The sequence below is a fragment of the Phascolarctos cinereus genome, unplaced genomic scaffold, assembly GCF_003287225.1.
Source record: "Phascolarctos cinereus isolate Bilbo 61053 unplaced genomic scaffold, phaCin_HiC Scaffold_5;HRSCAF=322, whole genome shotgun sequence".
Classification (NCBI taxonomy): Eukaryota; Metazoa; Chordata; class Mammalia; order Diprotodontia; family Phascolarctidae; genus Phascolarctos; species Phascolarctos cinereus.
This window is the reverse complement of record NW_027555958.1, coordinates 211920189-211943017: the sequence shown is the minus strand read 5'-3', so window position 1 is coordinate 211943017 and position 22829 is coordinate 211920189. Positions and strand designations below refer to the sequence as shown.

At 35.2% G+C, this 22829-nt stretch overlaps 1 protein-coding gene across 1 annotated transcript in view; it reads right to left on the bottom strand.

The window, feature by feature from the left end:
* Positions 1-22829, bottom strand: part of DST (dystonin) — a 423773-nt gene that overhangs the window by 125719 nt on the left and 275225 nt on the right. Inside the window, 10 exon segments of the mRNA XM_078155307.1 lie at positions 215-414; positions 4537-4666; positions 5576-5811; positions 8495-8557; positions 10315-10441; positions 11633-11789; positions 16318-16484; positions 17180-17497; positions 18105-18313; positions 20923-21046. Coding sequence (XP_078011433.1) covers positions 215-414; positions 4537-4666; positions 5576-5811; positions 8495-8557; positions 10315-10441; positions 11633-11789; positions 16318-16484; positions 17180-17497; positions 18105-18313; positions 20923-21046 — 1731 coding nt within the window.

The window sequence follows — 22829 nt, the reverse complement described above, 5'->3', positions numbered from 1 at the left end:
TCAGATAATCAGGTAGATTTCTCTCAGGCCACAAACAGCACAATTTCCACTCTTTCAGGATTCCACTCATTTCTTGGGGTTGTTCTAGACATTACGCTCATCTTCCAGAGAAGTTATAGCATTTACAATGCCAACGTTTTGTGTTTACAATGGAGAGATTTTTATTTTGAACAAATGCTATTACAACAGCAAGGGATTATTAGGTAATATTTACCTGGACCTGCTGCTTCTGGGTATTAAGCATATTTGGGTCAATTGATAAGGGCCCAAGCACACTGACCATCAGTTCTTTTTCTACAAGCCACTGCTTTAACTGAGCTTCCACGGTTTGGAACTGGGTTAGGTTATTTGAGGATTCCTCCAGCTTTTGTTGTCTATCAGCTGTTAACTGATTGAGTTGTTTCCACTTGGAATCTAAAAAAAAAACCCAGCAAAGTATTAAATAAACATTTTCACTTACCCTGTTAATATCACATGGTATACATATTATGTGATGCTATAAAATGACTCAAAGGATGTATATAACAGAAATCTGCCTTTGGCCTCATGTTTGCTTTTACAGTCAAACCAGGAACTTAACTACTGAAACATAAAGGATTTGTACAATGTAGTTTTCAAAGTCCCTTTAGGTTCCATGTCAATTATATTATCTAAAGTAAAAGAGAAGAAAAGAAAACATTTTGCAGAGATCACAAGGTACAAAAGATACTCAGCTCTGAGAAAGTTTTAAGACTTCTTTCCTTCCAAAAACATAAGCATGAGAATTCCTATTTATGCTATAAACATAGAACCTATTTCTTTAGACTCATGGTTTCAACTAGCACCTTACAACACATGATTTTCTAACCTAACTTACTGCGCAAGCCTAAACCTTACATCTTCAACAGTCTGCTGGAAATTTCTATTTAGATGACCTAGTATCATCTCCAACTTCACATGCTTAAAATCAGTCTAATCTTTCCAACACTGGTTTCCACTACTAACATTCCTATGTCTCTCAATAGCACCTCCATGTTTCCAGTCACTACAGTTTGAAACTTCAGAACCACCTCTGGCTATTCTCTTCCCATGTTTTTCAATTCCAATCAGTCACCAATTCAACAAGATATAGAAGAAAGAGCACAGGACTTGCAGTTAAAAAAAAAGGGGGGGGTTGTTCCAATCCAGATTCTGATCCATACAGGCCATAGTTTCAAGGGCAAGCCACTTAGCCTCTCATTCTTAGTTTCCTTATCTGTAAAACAATGATAATAATACTTACCCTGTAGCCCATACATGATTGTTGGGAGGAAAGAATTTTTTTAAATCTGAGCGTTCTATAAACACAGGCTATCATTATTGTGATTATCTGTTTTCCTTTAGGTAACTTTAGAGGGAAAAAGATCTATGGCTGTGGAGAAGGGAATTAGGAAGGCCTCTTTCAGTGGCTCAAGTCCCAGAGCCTCCTCCACAAAGCATTTTCTGACCAGCCCCGCCCAGCCCAGAATGACTGCTTCCTCTGAAATAACAGCCTTGGTGACTATACCAGGAGTTCCTAACCTGGGATTGGTGAACCTGTTTGCCTCACACACAGCTGGAGCTTAATAAATGTATACTGATTGAAGTGAATATAATTGGTTTCCTTTGTAACCCTACATACTTTATTTTACGCATTTCAAAACATTATTCTGATATGGTATCCATAAACTTCACTAAACTAAAAAGGGGTCATAACACAAAAATTCTTATAAACCCCTGAATCTGAATCATCCATTTGGCAACTATCATATACATCCTTGAACTCCCAGAGTTATTTTGTGTGTGGCCTTCTTATAATCATGCCAGTCATAAGTTCCAAAAGCAGCCATCACCTTACCTTGCATCTAGCAAACATTCTGAAAATTTCAGCATATTGAGTTTATTTGATAGGTGCAAAACAGCCAGAGCTCTTGCAAGTGCTGAATGCATTCTTAAATTGCAATATGTTAAGTTACGCTATTTAAGAAAAAAGTATTAACCCACGGGTTTCACACAAATCATGCAGAGAAAAAGAGCTCTGTGTACACTCAGTAAACAAGAGGTTAGCTGGGTCCTTGTTATCATCATTGGAACGGCTACATAATATTAAGGCAGGTGACAAATAGTTAAAAGAAATGAAACAACCTCCAGAAATGGACATTATAGGGATTAAAAGTCAGCTTCATACTATGTAATTTAAATAAAATCAAAATGATAACACATAATTAGAACAAGGAAATGGAATGGCCCAAATAAGGGAGAAAATTTACAAATCAAATAACATTAAAATCCCAGCTCTTGGAGTATCCAAAATTGAATTGAACTGAACACTGGAGGTGGGGATTTTAAAAAAATCTTCCCCTGGAATTTTTTCTTCTCCAGTTTCTAAACTCTATATTCATTTGTCCTGTTTTTAACAGAGGCCAACAAGGCACAAGAATCAATCTGAACAAAGACAACTGATAAATTTGTGGCTGATGATGAGTAACTTACATCAGTAAGTGAAACTGACATTTTTCACGGCCCTTATTTACCCATAAAACATACGCATTACTTCATATCCTCATTATTCTGTCCAAATTCATAATACTCATTTTCTGATATACCAACTAGCCCACATTTTCTTCTTTTTTTCTAAACTAAGCATAATCTTGAAATTATGTTAAATTACCCTTGCTTAGTAACTCTTCTTTCTATTTAAAACAAAAATGATCAATGGTTTAGCAAAAGACTCATTACAGAGTACTACCTAATAACAAGATCTCATAAAGCAGCACACACTAACTTTTTCATTCCAAAGTAGACTAGTACCTTTGTCAATTAACCATGGATACTAGAAGATAACAACTACTTAGGAAAATTGGTGCTGGGGAGGAACATGTATGTTTAGAAAGAGAACAAGAGACAGGAGAGGTCTGTGTGCAGAATTGATGTGAAGAGATTTTGTTTCAAAATAAGGACTTCCTAACAATTAAAACCGTCCAAAAATGGAACAAGATCCTCTGTGAGGTAGTGAGCTCTTTGTCAGTGTTCAAGTAGAGTCAAGATTTATCGGGAACATTGTATTTAGCAGTATTAATAGGAAGATGTGCTACAATGATTCTCTTAAGTCCCTTCCCCATGCTAAGATCTATAAATTTGCAATAATCAGTTTCTTAATTATTACAAGAATAGAATCTTAGACCAGAGGGCAAAATCATATCTCAAATGAGATCCAATATTAGCTTGGATTCAGAATAAGGGAAGGCAACAGATAGCATGCTGGACTTGAAGTCAGGAAGACTGAGTTAACAGACACTTATCACATGTGACACTGCCCAAGTCACTTAACCTTTGCCTGCCTTAGTTTCTCCAGCTGTAAAATGAGTATAATGATACTAGCACCTACCTATTAGGGTTGTTGTGAAAATAAAATGAGACAATATTTGTAAAGAACTTTATAAACCTTCAAGTTCCACATAAATGCCAGCTATTAAAAAAAGCACAAAAGCATAACAGGAACAAGGGAGAAGCTGGAACCAGATATGGGTAAAAGGCTCATCTTGCCAGGCCGCCTTATTAAGTTCTTCTCAACTTTAAGGCACACAAAGTACCTGGGAAATACTGGCCAAGCGAAATGTAAAGATAGGGTCATGTTATGTATATATGTAAAATTTGATAGCAGTAGTAGCTCGAATTTATATACTTTATATATACTTTAATGTTTGCAAAATGGTTTACATAAATTATTGCATCTGATCTTCACCACAATCCTAGAAGATAAGTACTATCACCATTAGACAGATAAGGAAACTGATTCTGAGAGAGGTTAAATGACTTGCTAAGAGACACCACCAAGCCAGTGTATGAGGTGGTATTTGAACTCAGGTGTATCTAACTCCTACATCCACTACACCTCCTAGCTGCATTTTTAGAAAATTATTATGTAAAGTGAATTGTATAGCTAAAATTTTGCAAAATACAGACCCACACCCTGTTATTGAAGATCATTTGCTCTTCATAAATCTGTCCACCATCTACTGGCCCACAGTACTGAAATAATTTAAATATAGTTTAAATAAATACACTATAGTCTTTTTAAAAGATTAGCTCTGAATTAATCATGGGTATTATGATAGAAACTGCCAATTAAATCACAGGATGTTATAAATAAGATCCCTGGAAACATCTTTAATACGCACATAAACATTTTTCTAAATGTCAAAAAGCTAGAAAAAAGAAAACTTGACACCACTAAAATTTATCATTGACAAAAATATAATCCATCCTGTATATCTTCCTAACTGATACTCATTGGTTTTTAGAAACAAAGGAGCTATTAAATTTGATATGAAACAATCTGCTAATTTTCATCCCAATTTCATTTAAAGTGACCCTTCTAAAGAGAGGAAAACAAATTAAGCATGAGAGAAAACATTTAAAGACTACTTATGTAGATGTGTGCTTTTACTGTTTTCTGATAATGATAATGTTGAAAATACAAAACTCTCTGGTTGTTATTTTCACACGAATAATACAAGTCCTACACCTACACCATACCTATCTCCACCAACATCTGTCTCCATTTGGGTGCCTCCGGAGAGTATGGATTCTGTTCCATCAAATCTGTCAATTTGTCTTTCAGCTCCTGCACTTTATTCATATTTTGCTTCAGTTCTGTTTCAATTGTCTGCCAAAGTGGGAGTAAAAGTCATTGTTATATTGTGTTTAAGTCAAAATCCATATGGAAATATAATCGAATGACCTACAGGAAGAAACTACCATTTAACGGTGGCCTAGTGTCACTGCTAACGGCTCAAGAAAATATGGATTTAAACAGAAATTAGAAGGATGATAGATAGAATGATTGTCCTTACAATAGAAAAAAAATTTTCTACTGTCAACAGTAGCAAACAACCTTTTATTATGCGCTTGTTAACTAGAAGGTACTCAGGAATACTATAATAAATATGAAAGAATCCCTGAACTCAAGGGCCTGCCATCTACTGTGGGTGACACTAATTAATCAATTAGTTAAAGGGGAGAAAAACAAGTAGGTAGGTTTTATAAATGCTCAAAGTCTTCCAATGAAAGAATAAGACCTTTACTCTGTCAGAAATATTTCCCTACTGAATTAAAAAATACATCATACAGACAACAAATACAATATTTTGATCTTATGTAGATTTTTGCTACCAGGATCACAAAAAGGTAAAACTTTGTTCTAATAGTTTTCATAGGCAAACTGTTCACTGATAAAAATATAGGCAAAGGTAAAGCTATTTTAGGTAAGAGGGGACCCCATTAATAGAGTTAGCTCCAAATAAGTCAAGATTCCTACAGTTGATTAATACTTTCACATCGGAACTAAACAAAAGTTCTCAAAGTATCTTATTACAATCAGCTCATTCATCTTTGTATCACCCTTCTGTAAGAAGGAGTAATGATTATAAACACTATCCACTATAAAGCACAATGAAGTGATTATATTACTTACTAGTTCTGAAGTAACAAGGTTGGAAGTAGCATACAAAATGCCTGTCAAAAGTCTCTTCTGAAAACTAATCAATGAACTTCTTATTTCATCAAAATGAATTACCTTATTCTGCTCAACTTGTGTCTTCACACCTTCACTATCTGTAGCGGTCGTATCCCATCCTGTTGCCTTTTTGTCCATTTTATCTAACCATTGCAGCATTGAACTTGATTCTTCCTCAGCCTTTTGCAATACTGTGAGTTTGGCACCTAGTTCAAAGATTTTATCCTTCAATGTGACTCCGAGATTTTCGTAACTGCAATTTATGTCAGCCATTTTCTTTTTGATGGATGTCAGTTCTAGGAATTAAAAAAATATATTAAGGCTCCCAAATATATTTAGATTCATTGGAGTGAAATTAGTTGAAATAAAATGTGGTACATGCTGTGATTTTCTCAAGAATAATATAGTGGAAAGAATACTAGACTTCAACTCAGATGACCTTTCTGAAATGCCAACTCTAGAACTGACTCTCAGTTTCATCTGTATGGCAGAATAATAATACCTACTCTACCTCCCTTACAAGGTTGTTGTACGGACATAAATATTCTTCCCTCCTCCCTGTTCCTACCCCTTACCTCCTTCCCTCACTCCCCTCCTCTCTCTCTCTCTCCATGTAAATCTATATCTATCTATAAATATATATGTATACATACATACATACATGTGATATATAACCATAAACATGTACTAAAGTGCATAATACTGATGGGGTGGTAAGACCTAGATTCCAAAAGGCTAAGACCATGTCTCTGGAAGCAACCCAGTTTCCTGTGAGAAAATCTTTCCCTGTTGCAGACACATGCAGACTTGACCCTGTAATTCCTCAGATAAAAGCTATCTCAGGGATGACTGGCCCAAGGACTCTTCTCTGGCACCTGATCCCCAAGGATCATGCTCTGGCAACACTTCTATTTTGTCCCTTCAACCAAAACTATCTCCATTGACTCCCTGAATTTTTCCATATGTTCCAGCAGCCCAGATCACTGGCACCTGGTCCACCCTAGACTACTTACCACTCCTTAATCCCACCCAGACGCTTTCACTACCCCTTTTGCATATAAGCATAAGCATCATCTTCATTAACTTGGAAATTCCCAAAGGAACTTCACCCTCTTCTACTGGCATCACAATAAACTTGACTGGAGGATAGTTTGAGGGTGTGAATTCATTCCAGGTGACACCTGTATCCTGACATTTGGGGGTCCCAGCACCCCTAAACTGTGTCAGCACCCCTAAACCACCTCAGTACTATTTAGACATAATAATAATACATATCTGAAATCTTCCAGGGATGTAGTGGGTAGAATGCTGTACCTGGAGTCAGTGAGACCTAGTTTCAGATCCTGTATCAGACACTAACTGTGTTACCCTAAGTAAGACAAGGTAACCTTTCTTAGCTTCTTCATCTGTAAATTGAAGGAGTTTCAAGGAGTTGGAGTTGATGATCTCTGAATCTATGATTCTATAATCTCCTGCACTTACTTCATAGGGTCATTGGGGAGATCAGATGAAATAATGTATGTGAAACATTTTGCAGATCCTTAAAGTGATCCCTCTCTCCCTCTAGCTGCTGCTGCTGCTCCTCCTCCTTCTCTCTCTCCACCCCCCACCCACCCACCCCTGGCATGCACACACAGATATGCAAATGTTATGAGGATGTGTTTCAGAGCCTGAAAATTCATTTGTGCGGGGAACTTCCAGTATGGAAACTTCATACACTTATTACATCAGCAACTCATTTGTAACTTATAGTCTTAGACCGTTGGGGGGTGTGAGGCACTGGTGAAAGGTCAAGGGACTGACCCAGAGTTAAACAGCTAATATGTATCAGAGAACTCAAACCCTGACCCTGAGACTGGCTCTATATCTAACATATCATGCTTGCCTCTCTACCTTACATATAATAGGTACTTAATAAATAGTAGTTTATTTGGACTGAACTGAAAAACAAAAAAGGTAAAAATTAAACTGTTCTGAGATTATGGAAGAGGAAGGACTCACTTCTCACTTGATAGCTGGGAGAGCAACAAAATTGTTAATATAATGACAAGAAATTATTAATACTAAATGTAACATGGATTGCCACTCCCTTAACAATCCTAGTAGTGTCAGAATTTCAATAATGTCTTTACATTCCTACTCTTAAGATATTTTCTCTTTATTAGACTGAGCTGAACCACACCCTAAGTCTCCACCACTCAGAGATTTTACCTTGTAAAGGAAGCTAGTTTAAGCGGGATCTCAGCTTCCAATGTGCTTGCCCCCTTCCATTGGGATTTATGGCATGAAGGGCCAAACAGCCAGAATGAAGTGGTTTTCCTTGCTTGGATTGCCAAGGGCCACTGGGGTCTCATGACCAGGCCTTGCTACCTCATACAACCTCCTCCCTCTTCCCTCCTAAAAGTACAAAGAACTTTTCATAGGTCTCTTGGTTGGGAAATCCATTGTGCTCCGCACTCATGGGACATCCCCCAGGGTGGCAGGTTTGCTACCCTATTATCTCAACTAAAGATGCTTTATTTCTCAACTTTTGGCTTTGATTTATTTCAGGACGTGACAGAGTTGAGTCTGAAAGAACGTGTAGGATTTCAATTAATAAAAAATAAAATTGGGAAAGGATATTAAAAAGTGTTTAAAATAGTACAGGCAATGGTACAGAGGCGAGAAAGTGCAGCAAGCATATGTTGGAGCACAGAACACAAAAAAGATTAAGGAGTCCATTTTATTCAGCAGACAGAAGTAAACCACTGAAATTTTTTGTAGGGGGAAAACAGTGGAGCCTTACATTAGAAAAATGAATCAATATAGTGTTATGAAACCCTATGAAAATTATCTAGCATGCTCTTCTCTAGAAAACATTAAATATTAAAATAGCATCCCATAGTAGTAATCTAATCATTAGCACTATTTATGAATATAAACTGGTTTTTGTCTTCCAATGATGTAATTTTATAATGTGTAGTTTAAATTATTACTCACCTTTATTTGTCAAGAATTCCTGCGCATCTGAGGGTGTTCCTTCACCATTTAAGACTGTTCCACCTAAGAGAACAATGGGAATATTGCAGCTTTGAAAGAAAAATTTCATAATTTACAGTGGAAATTAATATGGACCACCTCACAAATTTCTATGTTCTTAATAGGTATTTTTAAAGAATTAATATTTAAAAATATGAAATGTTATCTCTAATAAGTCAAAGTGAGGAACAAAGATTCAAGAGCTCTGTATTATATGCACTTAGAACATTAGGCATTAGATAATGATTTTAAATCACAAAATTACATGGCATACACCACATTAAAAGCAGTTTATGGTAAGAATGGCTTATAATATGATATACTAACAAAATAACTGCACATTAGTAACATATAAAGTAATGACATTTATCTAGCCCTTCTCAAAGGCCTCTCAGTTGGACTGACATCCCAGCTCTGCTTACAACTGTGTAACTTTGGGCATATGACTTCTCTACCATGGCCTCTTTTCCCCTCATATGTAAGATGGAAACGCTGGACCATACAATCTCTAAGCTTCCTCTCAGCTCTAAATCCTATGACCTTATGTACCATATAAAGAAAAAAAATACATTATGTTGACTGGGTTTCTGTATCTCAAAGAAGTTTTTTTAGATTTCTAAACTTAAAAATTTCTAAACTTTCATAGTAAGATTTTTCTGTTCTTAACTGAACATGCCACAGATGTTTACAGGGAGTACAACTATAATTTGGATGTACAAGATCAATTTTTGCCTTATTTAGAAACTGATAAGTAGAAGAAAACTAGGCATTAGATTTTTATTATTTAATGTAAAATGTACAAGTACTGAAATAAGCCAAATGTATCCCAAAAAACCCCAAAAACCTAAGTCCTAAATTATATGAACAGAATCCGACCATGAGGGGAAAGGGAAATTATCACACCAAAATATAAGATGAATCTTCCTTGCTATAGGTTTAATGGAGCATAATTAATGGTTGCCTTGGAGAAGTCCAGCTGGAGAGTCAGTGTCACAATAGTGACAGCTGGAGGATGGACAAATTAGATAAATCACAGAAGAAATTTAGTAACCTTCAAAATAAAGATACAGAACTTTCCCTCTCACCAAGTCCTGCATTTTCTGGTGTTGAAAATGAAATAAATGTATTTTGCCTTGATACAACACAAATCTAAAATTGCATGAATAGCTGTTTTAAAAGAATGGTCAAAAGTAACCTTTTGTTGAAAAATTGGCTTAATTTTGAGCTATATAACTCACAGATGTCTAAGGCACTATGTAATTGTTTACTGTGGTTATGCCACACAGACTCAGACAGACTAGAAGAAAACAAGAAACCTACACTTTAAACAAAAGTAGCTGTTTTCTCCCTTTCTTCCCCTTTTCCCGAGGAGACCAGCATTTTTTTTCTTTATGAAACCCTCCAACAAAGGCCAAAATCAAACAGCATTCTGGCCTATCAGTTTGACTACTATAAAGTCTGTCCTAATTTTTTTAATTGAAAAAGTATTTGTTGCTTTTTATCGCTCACATAAATAAATTCACTGAATTAGTTTTAATGGCATCCATGAATAAAATGAAGATAAAAAAAGTTTTATTTTCAAAACCTATCTGTTTAGGTATATTGCTAACTAGCAAAAAAATGTTTTTGTAAAGGACTGATGTATATGCAGGGTTTTTTTGTTGTTAACTTTCTGTTTATTTCTTTAAAGTTATTTTTATGCACTAATATGCAGGAGGACAAAAATAGCATGGTGAAGAGTAATGAGTTCTTGGTTTAAATCATAACTGTAAAATACATACCTGATTTAATCACTGCTATTGCCTTTGTAGGGGAAGTCATAGCACTTATTAAGTTACATAATGATGTTCCTTTGCTGTTTACTTTCTGAATCTCTGATGTTTTCGAGCTCCACTCCCCTTGTAATTTCTTGAAATGTAAAAACACGTTATTTTTTTCACCTTTGTTACATTTTTCAAAGTTGTACATCTCTTTTCAATCTCTTAAATACATAGCAAGAGCAATGATGAAGATAGGCCCTGATTTGAGGGGCAGATGGAAAAATGGGACAGCATCCCAATTCTTTCTGATAATCCCACTGCGAGCAGTGAGAGAGGAGTCACAACACATTCTATCATTCTGCTCTACTCCATGGAATGAATGAAAGTTCTACTTGTACTAGCTGTCACTGTATTCCAAAATAACTGTTAATTGTAAATCTAGGAAACAGTACTAATAGCCACTTTTCTAGAGCAAATGACACTGAGTTTTAAAAAAAAGTGAATTAAATCACAGAAGCACATTTATTACTGATCTTTCAAAAATTAATAAAAGTGGAATAAAAATTTATTTCAATTTTTCAGAGGCCAATAGAAGAAAATTTACTTAGATAAGCCAGTGATGACAGCATGCAATACTCATGCCATAGAACATATAAACCATTATCTCCAAATGACTTTATGGCTTACATATATGTTGTGCGATGATGCAGAATTAGTAATGGATATATTTGACAGTAATACACTTTTAAATGAAATGATATATAACTGAGAGGCATTTTGTAAAGCTCTTGAAGATTTAGACTCATAGTTATCAAGGTCTGGGTTCAGGTTCTGCTATGATACACACTAGCAACGTGACCATAAGCTAGTTACTTAATTCCAAAGGATCTCAAGCAATCAGTGTTCTAAGGCTATAAATTACAGAAAATTTGTTGATATGCATTAGTGGAGGGAGTTTCTACAAAAAGAATTCCCTACATTGATGAAATCATAGGTCAGGATAAAAAAAAAAAACCGTAACCAAACTAAGATTTGATAGCTAGAGGCCTAAAGCTTTGGATTAGGAGGCAGTTCTTAATGTGTTTTTCAAAGATCCGTTATTTCATTCATTCCAATCATCCATTCAGATGCAAATTCCTCTCAATTTAAAGGCTGAAAATCTGCTATTTCTTCTGAACAGAACAAATCTGTCTAAAATAATTATTTTAAACATAAGAAGGTGCTATACATAGCCTAAAGACATGATTCAAACCAAAACACTTATTAAACGCTTATGCTTAGTCAAGTACAGATGTACAATGATATTTAATATCATTCCATCTAACATGCATTGATTCACCTTAGTTTCTTCCAAAGATTTCTTTAAATCATCTGCCCCCATTGAGGGTTGGATGATGGGAATTTTCTCTGTGGCTTCTTCCATCCATGTCTTTAGGTATTTGACAAGGAGCTGAAAGGCTTCTGTTTGTTCTTGACAAGAAGATATTGCTTCTTTTCTACACAAACAAAAGCCAGAAAATAATTTCAACAAAAATAAAAGAGTCCCAGATCAATGTGCATGGCCTTTATGAGCAATATCTTTGACAAAAGGTATCACTGAAGGGATTGTTGTTAGCAATTGGCAAGTCAAATACAGCAGAACAAACAGCTGTTCAGCTGCCTAAATTCTTGGTCCTGTTCCACTCAACATTTTCAATTTTCAGCTCAGCATTATCTGTCTAGTCCAGGACTTCCTTGGGGAAACAAGAAATGAAAAGCGATACTTAAGCAGCAGCACCTCAACCTCAAGAAAGAGAGAAATATATAAAATATGAATTCAATGAAGGCATAATGGAACAGATTAATCTTGGGATTTCCATGAACTTGAGGGTCACAGTTTAGAAGTGTAGGAGATAAGTATATTTCAATACCCCAACCCCATAGAGGATGATTGCAGCTATAATTGTGGTCCAGTTAATAGAAGGAATAGTAGTACTTCCTCGACCTCGACCATTTCAGTTATGTAGAAAGTCAGTCTAGTCAAACTTACTTGTCTACTTCCCAAGCTGGATAAAGTTTAGACTTTGGTAGTGACTGGGTAAATTCTATGCCATAAACAAAACCTACCTACCTTCACAGAAATTATTAATTATTCATTCTTTGTGAAACAAATGGGTTTCACTTCATTTTCTCTTAAATAGAAAAACATTATTGCTATTGTGTAATTTGGGGTACATATTTTTAAAAGCTAAAAAACCAGAAATAAACTGATCAGAAATCTAAACATAATTTATAGGAATATTAGAAATAGTTATGCCAACAGAGAGCAAGAAAACTGGGAGAACAGCTATACATTTTGGCCTGTCCTGCCTAATTAGTTGTCTTTGTGAAGTCAGACCACTGACTGGATACATTAAGTGTCAAAATTAACAACAAATTAGAGGACAAGAAAAAAGGAAAGAAAGCATTGTAAAAGCTTAATTCAATCTATCTAAACAAGCTGTCGACTGAAAAATAGGAAATGGATAAAGGCAAAGACATCAACTCTGCCACAATTTCTTACAGAAATTTAAACTAATGTAAAGCAATCACCTTAGCAATAAGGTCAAAATTGCTCATAAACAACCCTGGTTAATAAGCATTTGATCTTCTTGACAAGTGGAAAGATATAGCATCAAAGGACAACCCAGTTTAAAATACAAGTTCATTTACAACATGAAAAACTTGTCCAGATTTGAAGAGGAAGAAGAGAGCAGGCTAGATAGAATATGAACAGGCTATGTAATACATTCAGAGATCTCAAATTGCTCCCTGATATAAAAAATCACAATTTTAATATCGATATTCTCCCAATCTTCATATATCACTTAACAAAACTATGAAAAGAAATGGAGTGGAAAATTAAGTCTCCAGAACGCATGGCAAAGGAGGAGTCAGTCCTTCTCGAAAGAACTTAGGGATAAAATTAGAAGGACATTTTTTTCTGTAACCATGTTCTAAGCAAAGAAGGTACTCCCTCTAACACTACAGACCACAAACCAAATATGTTTTCCTACCTTGTACAACTATTGTCCATGCCCTCCCTCTAACCCAATATAATCTTACATATATAACCCAATGTGCCTTCCTCCTGGGAGAGAACAACAAATTGATGGAAAATAGAACAGACCTACTAGTGTTTCTATAAACAGTGTTACTTGTTTTCATTTTTAATGAAACACACTTGGACTCTACACCAAGCATTTTACTTGGTAGAGCAAAATACAGCTGTAAAAAGTTTCCTTCAACAAGGAAACTTTCAACCATGTTTGCCATATGTCAGTTAATACCTAAAAGACTCCTTGATAGAGGCAATAACAGAAATTACATTATTCTAGCATCCTCTATCAGTACCAAGCGAAGCATAAAAATGCTTACCAAAGGTATTCAATACCGTTGTTCAGAATATCTTCCACAGTTCATATGGAAGAGGGACTCCTTATAGACAATGAGGTCTGCCCAATACTAATGACTTTGTGTATCAAATCCCCCAAATATTATCAAGTTTTCTCAGTAAGATCCATAGTCACTCAAAGAAGATCAATGAACAATCCACGTGAGGGAAATGAAGTGGATAAACAATGCTGATGTTGCTCAGATTATGACATTCAGTTGAATGGGCAACCCTTTGAGTCAGGATATCCATATATCTCTCTTGCACGGGTGCTAGATATGGACAATGAGCTGGGTACAGATCTGAACTACATGAAGAGAGCAGGCTTACAAGGATTTGGGAATCAGCAGGATTTTCAACAATCTCAAGTTTTCAAATAAATCTTTTTAGTAAACATCCATACTCCCTCAGTGATGGCATATGGTTACATATCATGCAAGATTACAATCTCCAAAGAATCAAAATGGTGAATAATGCAAAGGACAATGAAGCAATGAATGGTGGGCTGAAGCATGTTACCATGTGTGGTATGCTCAAGGAACAGAAAAGATATCATTCAAGAAAAAATATATAAAAAAGGAGGTAGGTTAGTCATGTATCTATCTAGAGCAATGAATAACAGATAGGCAACTTGAGCACTGCACTAAACATGAAAAAAACTTAGAGAAGATCTCTAACATTTTGAGTATGTCCCATACAGAGGATTTCTGGAAACATATAAACAAAAATAGCACATAATGATAAAGAATGGATTGACTATAATCCGCATCTGTGAGGAAAGAGGACCCAAAATGATGAGATCACAGATCCAGTCAAGTATGGGAAATGACTTTTAAAAGTACTAGAAAAGTTGAAAATCAATAATTTTAAAAATGATATTGTTTTATACAATCATTATAAATATTAGCTAATATACATGGTTTCAAAGGGATTGTTTATCTGGTTGTCAGATGTTAGTTCAGACAATACAGGACATATTATACCTGGGAAGGGAAAAAGATAGGATTTGTCATGTATTAAGGAATGCATAATTAATCAAACATGGAACCAGCAGGCATCCCTAATACAATAAAAACAGAACGAGTCACCTGATATCAGGCAACCTTATTTAAGATTTTGCTTTGTCATTTTATAGGGTGACTTTTTCCATATGACAATAAAAGTTTAATTGTAATATACCAAGCATACCAATAAAACTTGAGCAGTTAAGAAAACAAATATAAAATGGTTTCAGGGGAGAATGAGTAATCTATATGACTGTATGTAAATTGTTTAACTTATTTTTCAGAGGCAATAGAGACAAGCCGCGGTCTATATACTTTATGTGCCATAATGTACCAGAAGGTATTAAAAACAGGAAAAAAACTTTATTAAGTGAGGGAAGAAAAGCAAATAAAACTCACTGACTTTCGTGCTAAAGAACAGGACAAAAATGGACATTAAAGAAAATGCTGCTACAATCTCTATAAAGTAAAAATATTGCTTAATGGTTGCATACCTTTAATTAGTTCTCTTTTTAACAGAGAAACACTAAGAATCTGACATTTTAGTACGATTAGGTATAAGAATAAAGTACTTCTACCCAGATCATGAGCAAAGGGCAGAATAGTGACATTTAGCACATGGGTGACATGTGCGTTTGTACAAGTATGTGGAATATTGGAACATAAGAAATTCCTGAAGCTGGACTAATTAGTAACAACTGCAGAGCTTATAAATTGGCCCAGTTTGAAAGGAGAAATAACTTGATGGGATTATACAACAAAATCAAGTTCATTTTGTGTGTGATCTGATGGGAGAGAAGTATGTGATGTGACATGGTGGAAAAGATATTGGTATGAGGATAGAGAGTACTCAGAAGTTTCAAAGCAGAAAGCTTCCTCAAGACATAGGTAAGATCAGCTGATTTTTATTTTTTACATATATTTAAAAATCAACATTTATCTGTTTATACTTTTTACCCTCAACTTCGACAAACCCTTTGTAGGATCAAAATCATGAAAGTATGAAAGTCTAATTAATTTTGATGAAGTTTAAGTATTCCTTCATCTCAATTTAAATTAATCCTCTGAAGTTTTCATATATCTTATTTGTCCCATAAACCATAATTGTTGAAAAAGGCATGTTTAAAATAGCAGGCATCTTTAAGAAGTGAACACAATTTAAAATAATTTCTTTCTTTTAATATATTATTATATTTTTGTTATTTATTAATTTATTACTCTTGACTATCAGTAGATGGATCTCTGATATCAATGTCATTTCCACACTGGAAAACAGAAATAAAGCATATTCAAAAAGCTTTAGAGACTAATAACTTCTTAAAAGACATCATGGATTATTTGCAAAATGTTTTTGACTAATTTCTTCTCAACTAAATTTATACTATTTAGGTGTAGGAGGTAATGAATCTCAAAAAATGTTTACAAACAATGTAGTCAGTGTTAATAGAATAAAAAACTTTTAAATTAAAACATCAAGTTAAGTAGTATTAAGGCTATTCAGAAATGTATAAAACTCATTCCAATACTTATGTGCATATGCAGCTTGTTTCAGAAATCATTCAATCTGTATGAAAGGGAATAAAGTTCAAGTGAGAAAACCATACTTACTTTTCCTTAATGGAATCCTCCATTTCCTTGAACTTCTTTGACAAAGTATTTGTTTTTTCCAAAAGTAAAGCCTTATCCCCAGGGAAACCATGAATAGACAGTTCCTTCAAGAGGTTTTGCAAAGTTTCAAGATCTTTTTTGCATTCTAAGACTTCATTACTAGACTCCTATAACACAATAAAATACTGAATTAATTTCATCATCATTATCATAAGATATTCTCAGATGCTCTTGGCAAATTAAGTTCCAAAGAACATTACTCAAAGGACAGGAATTCTGCCTCCCAACCCCTGAAGATCCATACGCACAAAATAAGTACGCAAAATAGGTAAGATGCCTGAAATGGAGTATTTTGAAGATAAATAAATAAACATCAAAATATGTCCTGTACGTTTTGCTTATTTTGTAAATTTTTTCATACTCTATGCCAACATTATTTTTGGTACATTAGCTATAAATAATATCATTAATACTATGCTGAGTAGCCATATTCATTCCAATTTGATAAGAGATTTCAAGAGAAGGGAATGTTTTCAAAGATCTTTAAAAGACTTTTTTGGGGGGAAGCTAGGTGGATAGAGTGGATAGAGCACCAGTCTTGGAGTCAGGAGGACCTGAGTTCAAATCCAGCCTCAGACACATAACACTCACTATCTGTGTGACTCTGGGCAAGTCATTTAACCCTAATTGCCTCACCAAAAAATAAATAAATAAATAAAAGACTTTTTTGGCTATAAAGTAACTTAAGAACACTTAAAATGTGACCCTATATTGTAGTTATTCACAAGTTATGAATTTATAAACTTGTGCATGATTCCAATTCACTAAATGAGCATGAGTTCTTAAGTGTCAGAAGACCTACTTGAATACACTGAGACAATTCAATAACATCTTTTCCTGGACCATCCATTTCAGCAAGAGCCTGAGCTTTTGTTTCAAAAAATGACTGAAGCTTTTCTGAAAGTCTTTCAAATGATTCGACTTTGGTTTTCAGCTTCTCCAGGTTGTCCAGTTTTTCTTTGTGTTTTTTACTGGCTTCTGAAAATCGAACTGACAGGTCCTTCATTTTGGCTTGTAGAGAGGATGCAGTAGAAGGGTCTGTGGTATCCATAAATTTCTTTACTTTTTCATTCATGGCTTTTATACTGCTCTGGCGACCTGCAATATCTTGCTCCATCATCTAAAACAAACCACACATTGCATATTTACAAATAAAATCAGAGAGCTTAAGAAACTGACATTCTTAATGTTTCAGGCTTGAATAACCTGAGACTACAGAACACTAACTGGGATTGAATTACAAGTCTAAACTTTCCCCTAAGGAATCCCCATATCTCTCTCTAAGGGAAAGAAGAGAACAGCTGGCATGCTGCAGGAAAGGCAAGGGAAGGAACCGCCATTCAACAAACCCCAGGATCCGATGGAGCCTAGGGATTATCCATGGTCAGAAGTCTTAAAAGGATAGACGACAAAAAGGTTGGTCTGATTGACCTATGTGCAGCTGGTTGGACCAGAGATAAACAAGGCAGAACACCTTGTAAACACTGCAAATTATGTAAAATTCATGAAAATGTGCATATGGCTATCAAGAGAAATGATTTTACCTTTTTATGACAGTGCACATATGTGTGTTTAAAAGCAATATTTTTCAACATTTAGTTATAACAACTTTTATTTTCCTGTTTGTCTTAAACTCTTCTTAAATCTATCCATTCTTATATGACCACATGACCTCTTTTTTCCATCCATAAGAAGAAAGATTATTTTGTTTTTTTAATAACACTTGCCATATTTTTACTGATGATGTCTTGAATAGCAGCAGAGTTTAAGGGCACTTGACCTTGCTCCTTCAGAGATTTTTCAACACTTCCCATCCAATCCAACATTTCATCTAAACCATCCTGCACACTGAGGGATCGGGTTAAGGTAACCTGGAGTTTTTCATTCCGCTCATTAATAGACTTAGACAAATTATCATATCTCCCAACAATGTCATCTGATAAAAAAAAAAAGCATGAGAAGATTTACCAAAATTCTTTCCCTGCTTTTTCACTTTTTAAGGAATATGCTCAATAGCATTTCAAACATTTGAAAGTTCAATTGAAAAAGCAACAGTGTTAAATGACAAATCCTATATAACATCACAGAAACTAAAATTTAATGATGTCAAAATGCTAAAAGACAAATCTGTAAGAACTGTTCTTTCTCTCTCTCTACACACACACACACACACACACACACACACACACACACACACACGATGTTCCAACAGCCTTAGTGTGGTTTTAAGCTATAAAACTTTCAAAAAATTTTAAACTACAAAAGCTTAAAACTTCGCTAAGAATTTTGGGACACCCTGTATATCTGCATTTGCAATTTAATTTGTAGCCATAAATGTACTCATACCTCCCCCCATGACAGAATTAATGTAGTACTGTTTAGAGATCAGAGCAGTGAACATCTGAAGTTAAGATTGACTCTCAATCTGTCACTTCAAATTAACTACAGTTATTGAAAACTATTTGGAAAAAGGTTCCAGCCACAGACAGCTGCTTATAAGAAACAGTAAACAAAGCTGTCAAGATTTATGAAGCTCTGCCCTTGAAAAGTGTTCAACCAACAACTTGGACATTCTTCACCTGCTAAGTACTCACTGTATGTATACATTCATAAGGGGATTTGAGGAGAAAAGAAAAGCATACAAAATTCACTTAAAATACAAAGAAAATATCAAGTATTGCCATGTAGATTTTTCCTTGAATACAGGTTGTGATTTCAATGAAGTATCACACTCAGGTCTTTCTGCATATGTTTACCAGCAGAAAAGAGAAGCAAGCAGTGGTTACTAGAGAAATTTCAACCCATATGCTATAGATTAAAATATATTCTCAGTTATGAGGGCTTAAAGCATAGTTTAGAGATGTAAATATGCACACAGTGATTTAACTTAGGCAAGGAGCTTTGAATTTCAATACTAATGCATATAATATTATTACATCATAGATCTTAGAATACTAAAAAGTTCAAAGACATTGACTTTTAATGTATTCATCATCTCTTCCCAGGAAAAGCCAAGTTATCTGTTTTTAATCAAGTATTTTATTTATCAGTCATTCACCAAGAGTACTCATAATTATTTCAGGATGTTAAAGTTACCTTTATGTTCCTGCATTTTTAATAACTGGATATTCTATGGTAATTCAGCAAAAGATTTTTTCCTCTAAAACATCTTTGTGAAACAGGAAAGCCCTTATAAATAAAATGTAAATGTAAGCCTATTTAATCTAAGGAAGCTATTCAATTTACTTTAACATACTGAACATTTTTTGAAGGCTCGAGGTAGATTAGATGACCCCCAAGGTCTCTTCTAGCTGTAGAGCTATCATCTTATGTACTTATTCTTTAACAGAAACATTTTATGTCCAAAAATGGGGTGAATTTTTTATTTTTAGAAACAGAATATAGACTAAAACACCACCACCCCATTCCCTACTATGCCAATCCTTGAAACAAAGAATCTGCAAGACTCTCTGTTTCAGGTGGTTATTATTATCATTGCTGTTGTTTTTGAAAGCCTAAAATGTTTTTAGGATGCTTATATTATTCTATGAAACTATGCCAGGAAAAAGTCTTAAAGTATTAAAATTATATAAAGACTGTGCCACCATACCACATTCTAAGCAAAAAAAAAAAATGCAACTTAGCTACATAGCCAGCAAAACTCAATACTCAAACATTGCCATCCAGAGGCATATATATCACTAAACTATGCTTTAAGCCTTTATAATTTTTAATTTGTGTTATATTTCAATTTATAGCATATGGGTTAAAATTTCTCCAGTAATCATTTATCTGCTGGCAAAATATGCAAAAAAAAAAAAATCCCCTAAAGTATAGGGTTTCCATGGGTCTCTCAAATACTATAGCCCCATGGACAATTCCCTGCAGTATTTAAGACTGCAAAAGAGTTACTATTTATTTGTCCACAAAGCAACTTAAAAAGACAAAGTCCCATCTTACCTTCTGTCTAAAATATGCTACTAGAATTATCCAAGTTATACTTGTTGTGAAATACATTTAACCATTTGCTATTGAAGTGTTTTAATTTATACTTAGGAATCCATAAACACACACACACACACACACACACACACACACACACACACACACACACACACACACACACACACACACACTCTGCTATGGAAACAAGAAAGCTAAAGTTAAAAAAACCCACATATTTATGAAACAACTATAGGATAAATATACATCACTCCACTAGGCTGAGGGTGGATGACAAAAGAATGCATTCCATCCTTATAGAGTTCACTACTCTTATCAGAGAGGAAAGCATCTATTTAAACACATATGTGCAAATACAGCAAAAGACAAGTTCCTGGAATTGCTGAGTAAGCCAGGATAGCTGGACTAACATGGGGTATTGCTGGCAAGATCTGATGGCAAACATGAGCAGCATTCTGAAGGAGGGAAGAGACATGGTTTCATAGAATGTAAGGAATGTTATAGTGGAAAAAATCCCACAACAGTTATTAAATTGGCTGCATTTAGCTAGTGAATCAAGAAATGAAGAAGTTAATAGTTTACCCAGTGTTTTCTGTATATCATTCTTGTCTGGCAGTAAAGCTCCCCTGGTGTCTAAAAGCACTTCTGCTGTTTTTTTCAGTTTCTCTACAGCAACCTGGTGGCTGGATACTTGTCCTTGAAGAACCTGAGGAATTGGACGATTTTTCACTTAGATGGCACTCAGTAGGGCCAAATGAAAGCTTCACAGCATATATGGGATACCTCAGTGAAGTGGGCACAGCGGAACTTTTCATTATTATAACTCTATTTTTAGACTAAACATTAATAGAAAGCAACCATTAATAAAGGATTCAGACAGCCAGAATATTAGGAATCTATTTTTCAAATATGACCTTACATGTGTCTATAATGGTCTGCCTCCCCCATACTGGTGTACAAAAACAGCCAATGGATACAGGAGAACCCTCACTGTGAACAGTAGGATTAATCCTGGTTCTAGACAAGGGTTATACAGATAATGAGCTCTACTTAACACTGCTATTGGGTCAGTTTTGCTGCTGATCCTGCTTTGACCTTGGTGATCTACACGATGGCTGGGTCTCTTACACTTGACCACCAGTTCTCTGGACGGAATGCTGACACGTACAGGTCCTAATTCGGTCTGTGTAAGGCCTAACTCTATCACCTGCCATTTGGATTACTACTGATGACCCATTCCATTCTCCTTTATCCAAACTGATACCTTGGTTTCCATCTTGGTTTGTGTACTATCCCCTTAAGCTGATTCCCTAGTCCCAAATCTGTGGGGCAGCTAGGTGGCACAGTGGATAAAAGCACTAGGCCTGGAGTCAGGAGGACTTGAGTTCAAATCAGACCCTTACTAGCTGTGTGACTGTGGGTAAGTCACTTTATACTGTTTGCCTCAGTTTCCTCATCTGTAAAATAAGCTGGAGAAGGAAATGGCAAACCGCTCCAGTATCTTTGCCAAGAAAACCCCAAATGGAGTCACAAAGAGTTGGACACGACTGAAATGACTGAATAACTGCAACAAACAAAAGTCCCATATCTACTTTCAGAATGGGTGTCCCCACATGACAATATATAAGTTGTGTCCCTTAGCCTATGTTTAGATGACCAGCCTGCCTCTCTACTTAAATACCCAAGGCTACATTTCCTGCACCTGGCTGGGGGCACCTGGCCCTCACCTGAACCCCAGTTATAATAGGATTATAAAGAAGTTTCTCCTCTAACTATTCTTTGTCGGAAAAACCAAAAATATTCATGTCAGATCTTTAGCAACTTGCAACTTGTGATTTTCAACACAAATCTGCATTTCTTCGATTGTGCTTATACCTTCTACTTCAATCTTGCTCTTCTACTTTCTTATTTACAAGTTCTTTGCAAAAGAGTTGTGTAGCAACTGCTTGATTTTACATTTTAACCTACTTTATGTATTTTTTATGTTGTTAGGTATGCTAAGAGATATTTTAAACTACTGGTTTGAATTTTTTTAATTAAAGAGCAGTACGCAATGCTCTCCACTGGACAAGCTATTAATGATCCAAAAGCATGTTATGTTCTTCATGTAGAAGGGGCTTTCCTAGCCCCTTCTACATTCTAAGAAAATTAGCTTGGAGATCCTACTAGTCTTCTGAACTAAACTGGTAGATACCCAATGCTGAAAATTTTCTCAACAAAGTTTCAAATTCCCAGGAAATCTGATAGTGCAGAGATAAATTAGCTGAGTCAAAAGTCTTATGGTTTATTACTACTGTAGTCTTTGTATCACAAAATTATTTCCTCTCTACTAGCTGTTTCTTAATAGTATGCAGACATACTCAGGTCTCCCTCATTTTTCTTGACATGTTTTTGAATAATCTGTCCTCACTGACTTCATTTCCACACAATTTATACATTTACTCCTCAACCCCATAGCTTCTGTCCCTATTGTTCAGAGAATGTTCACT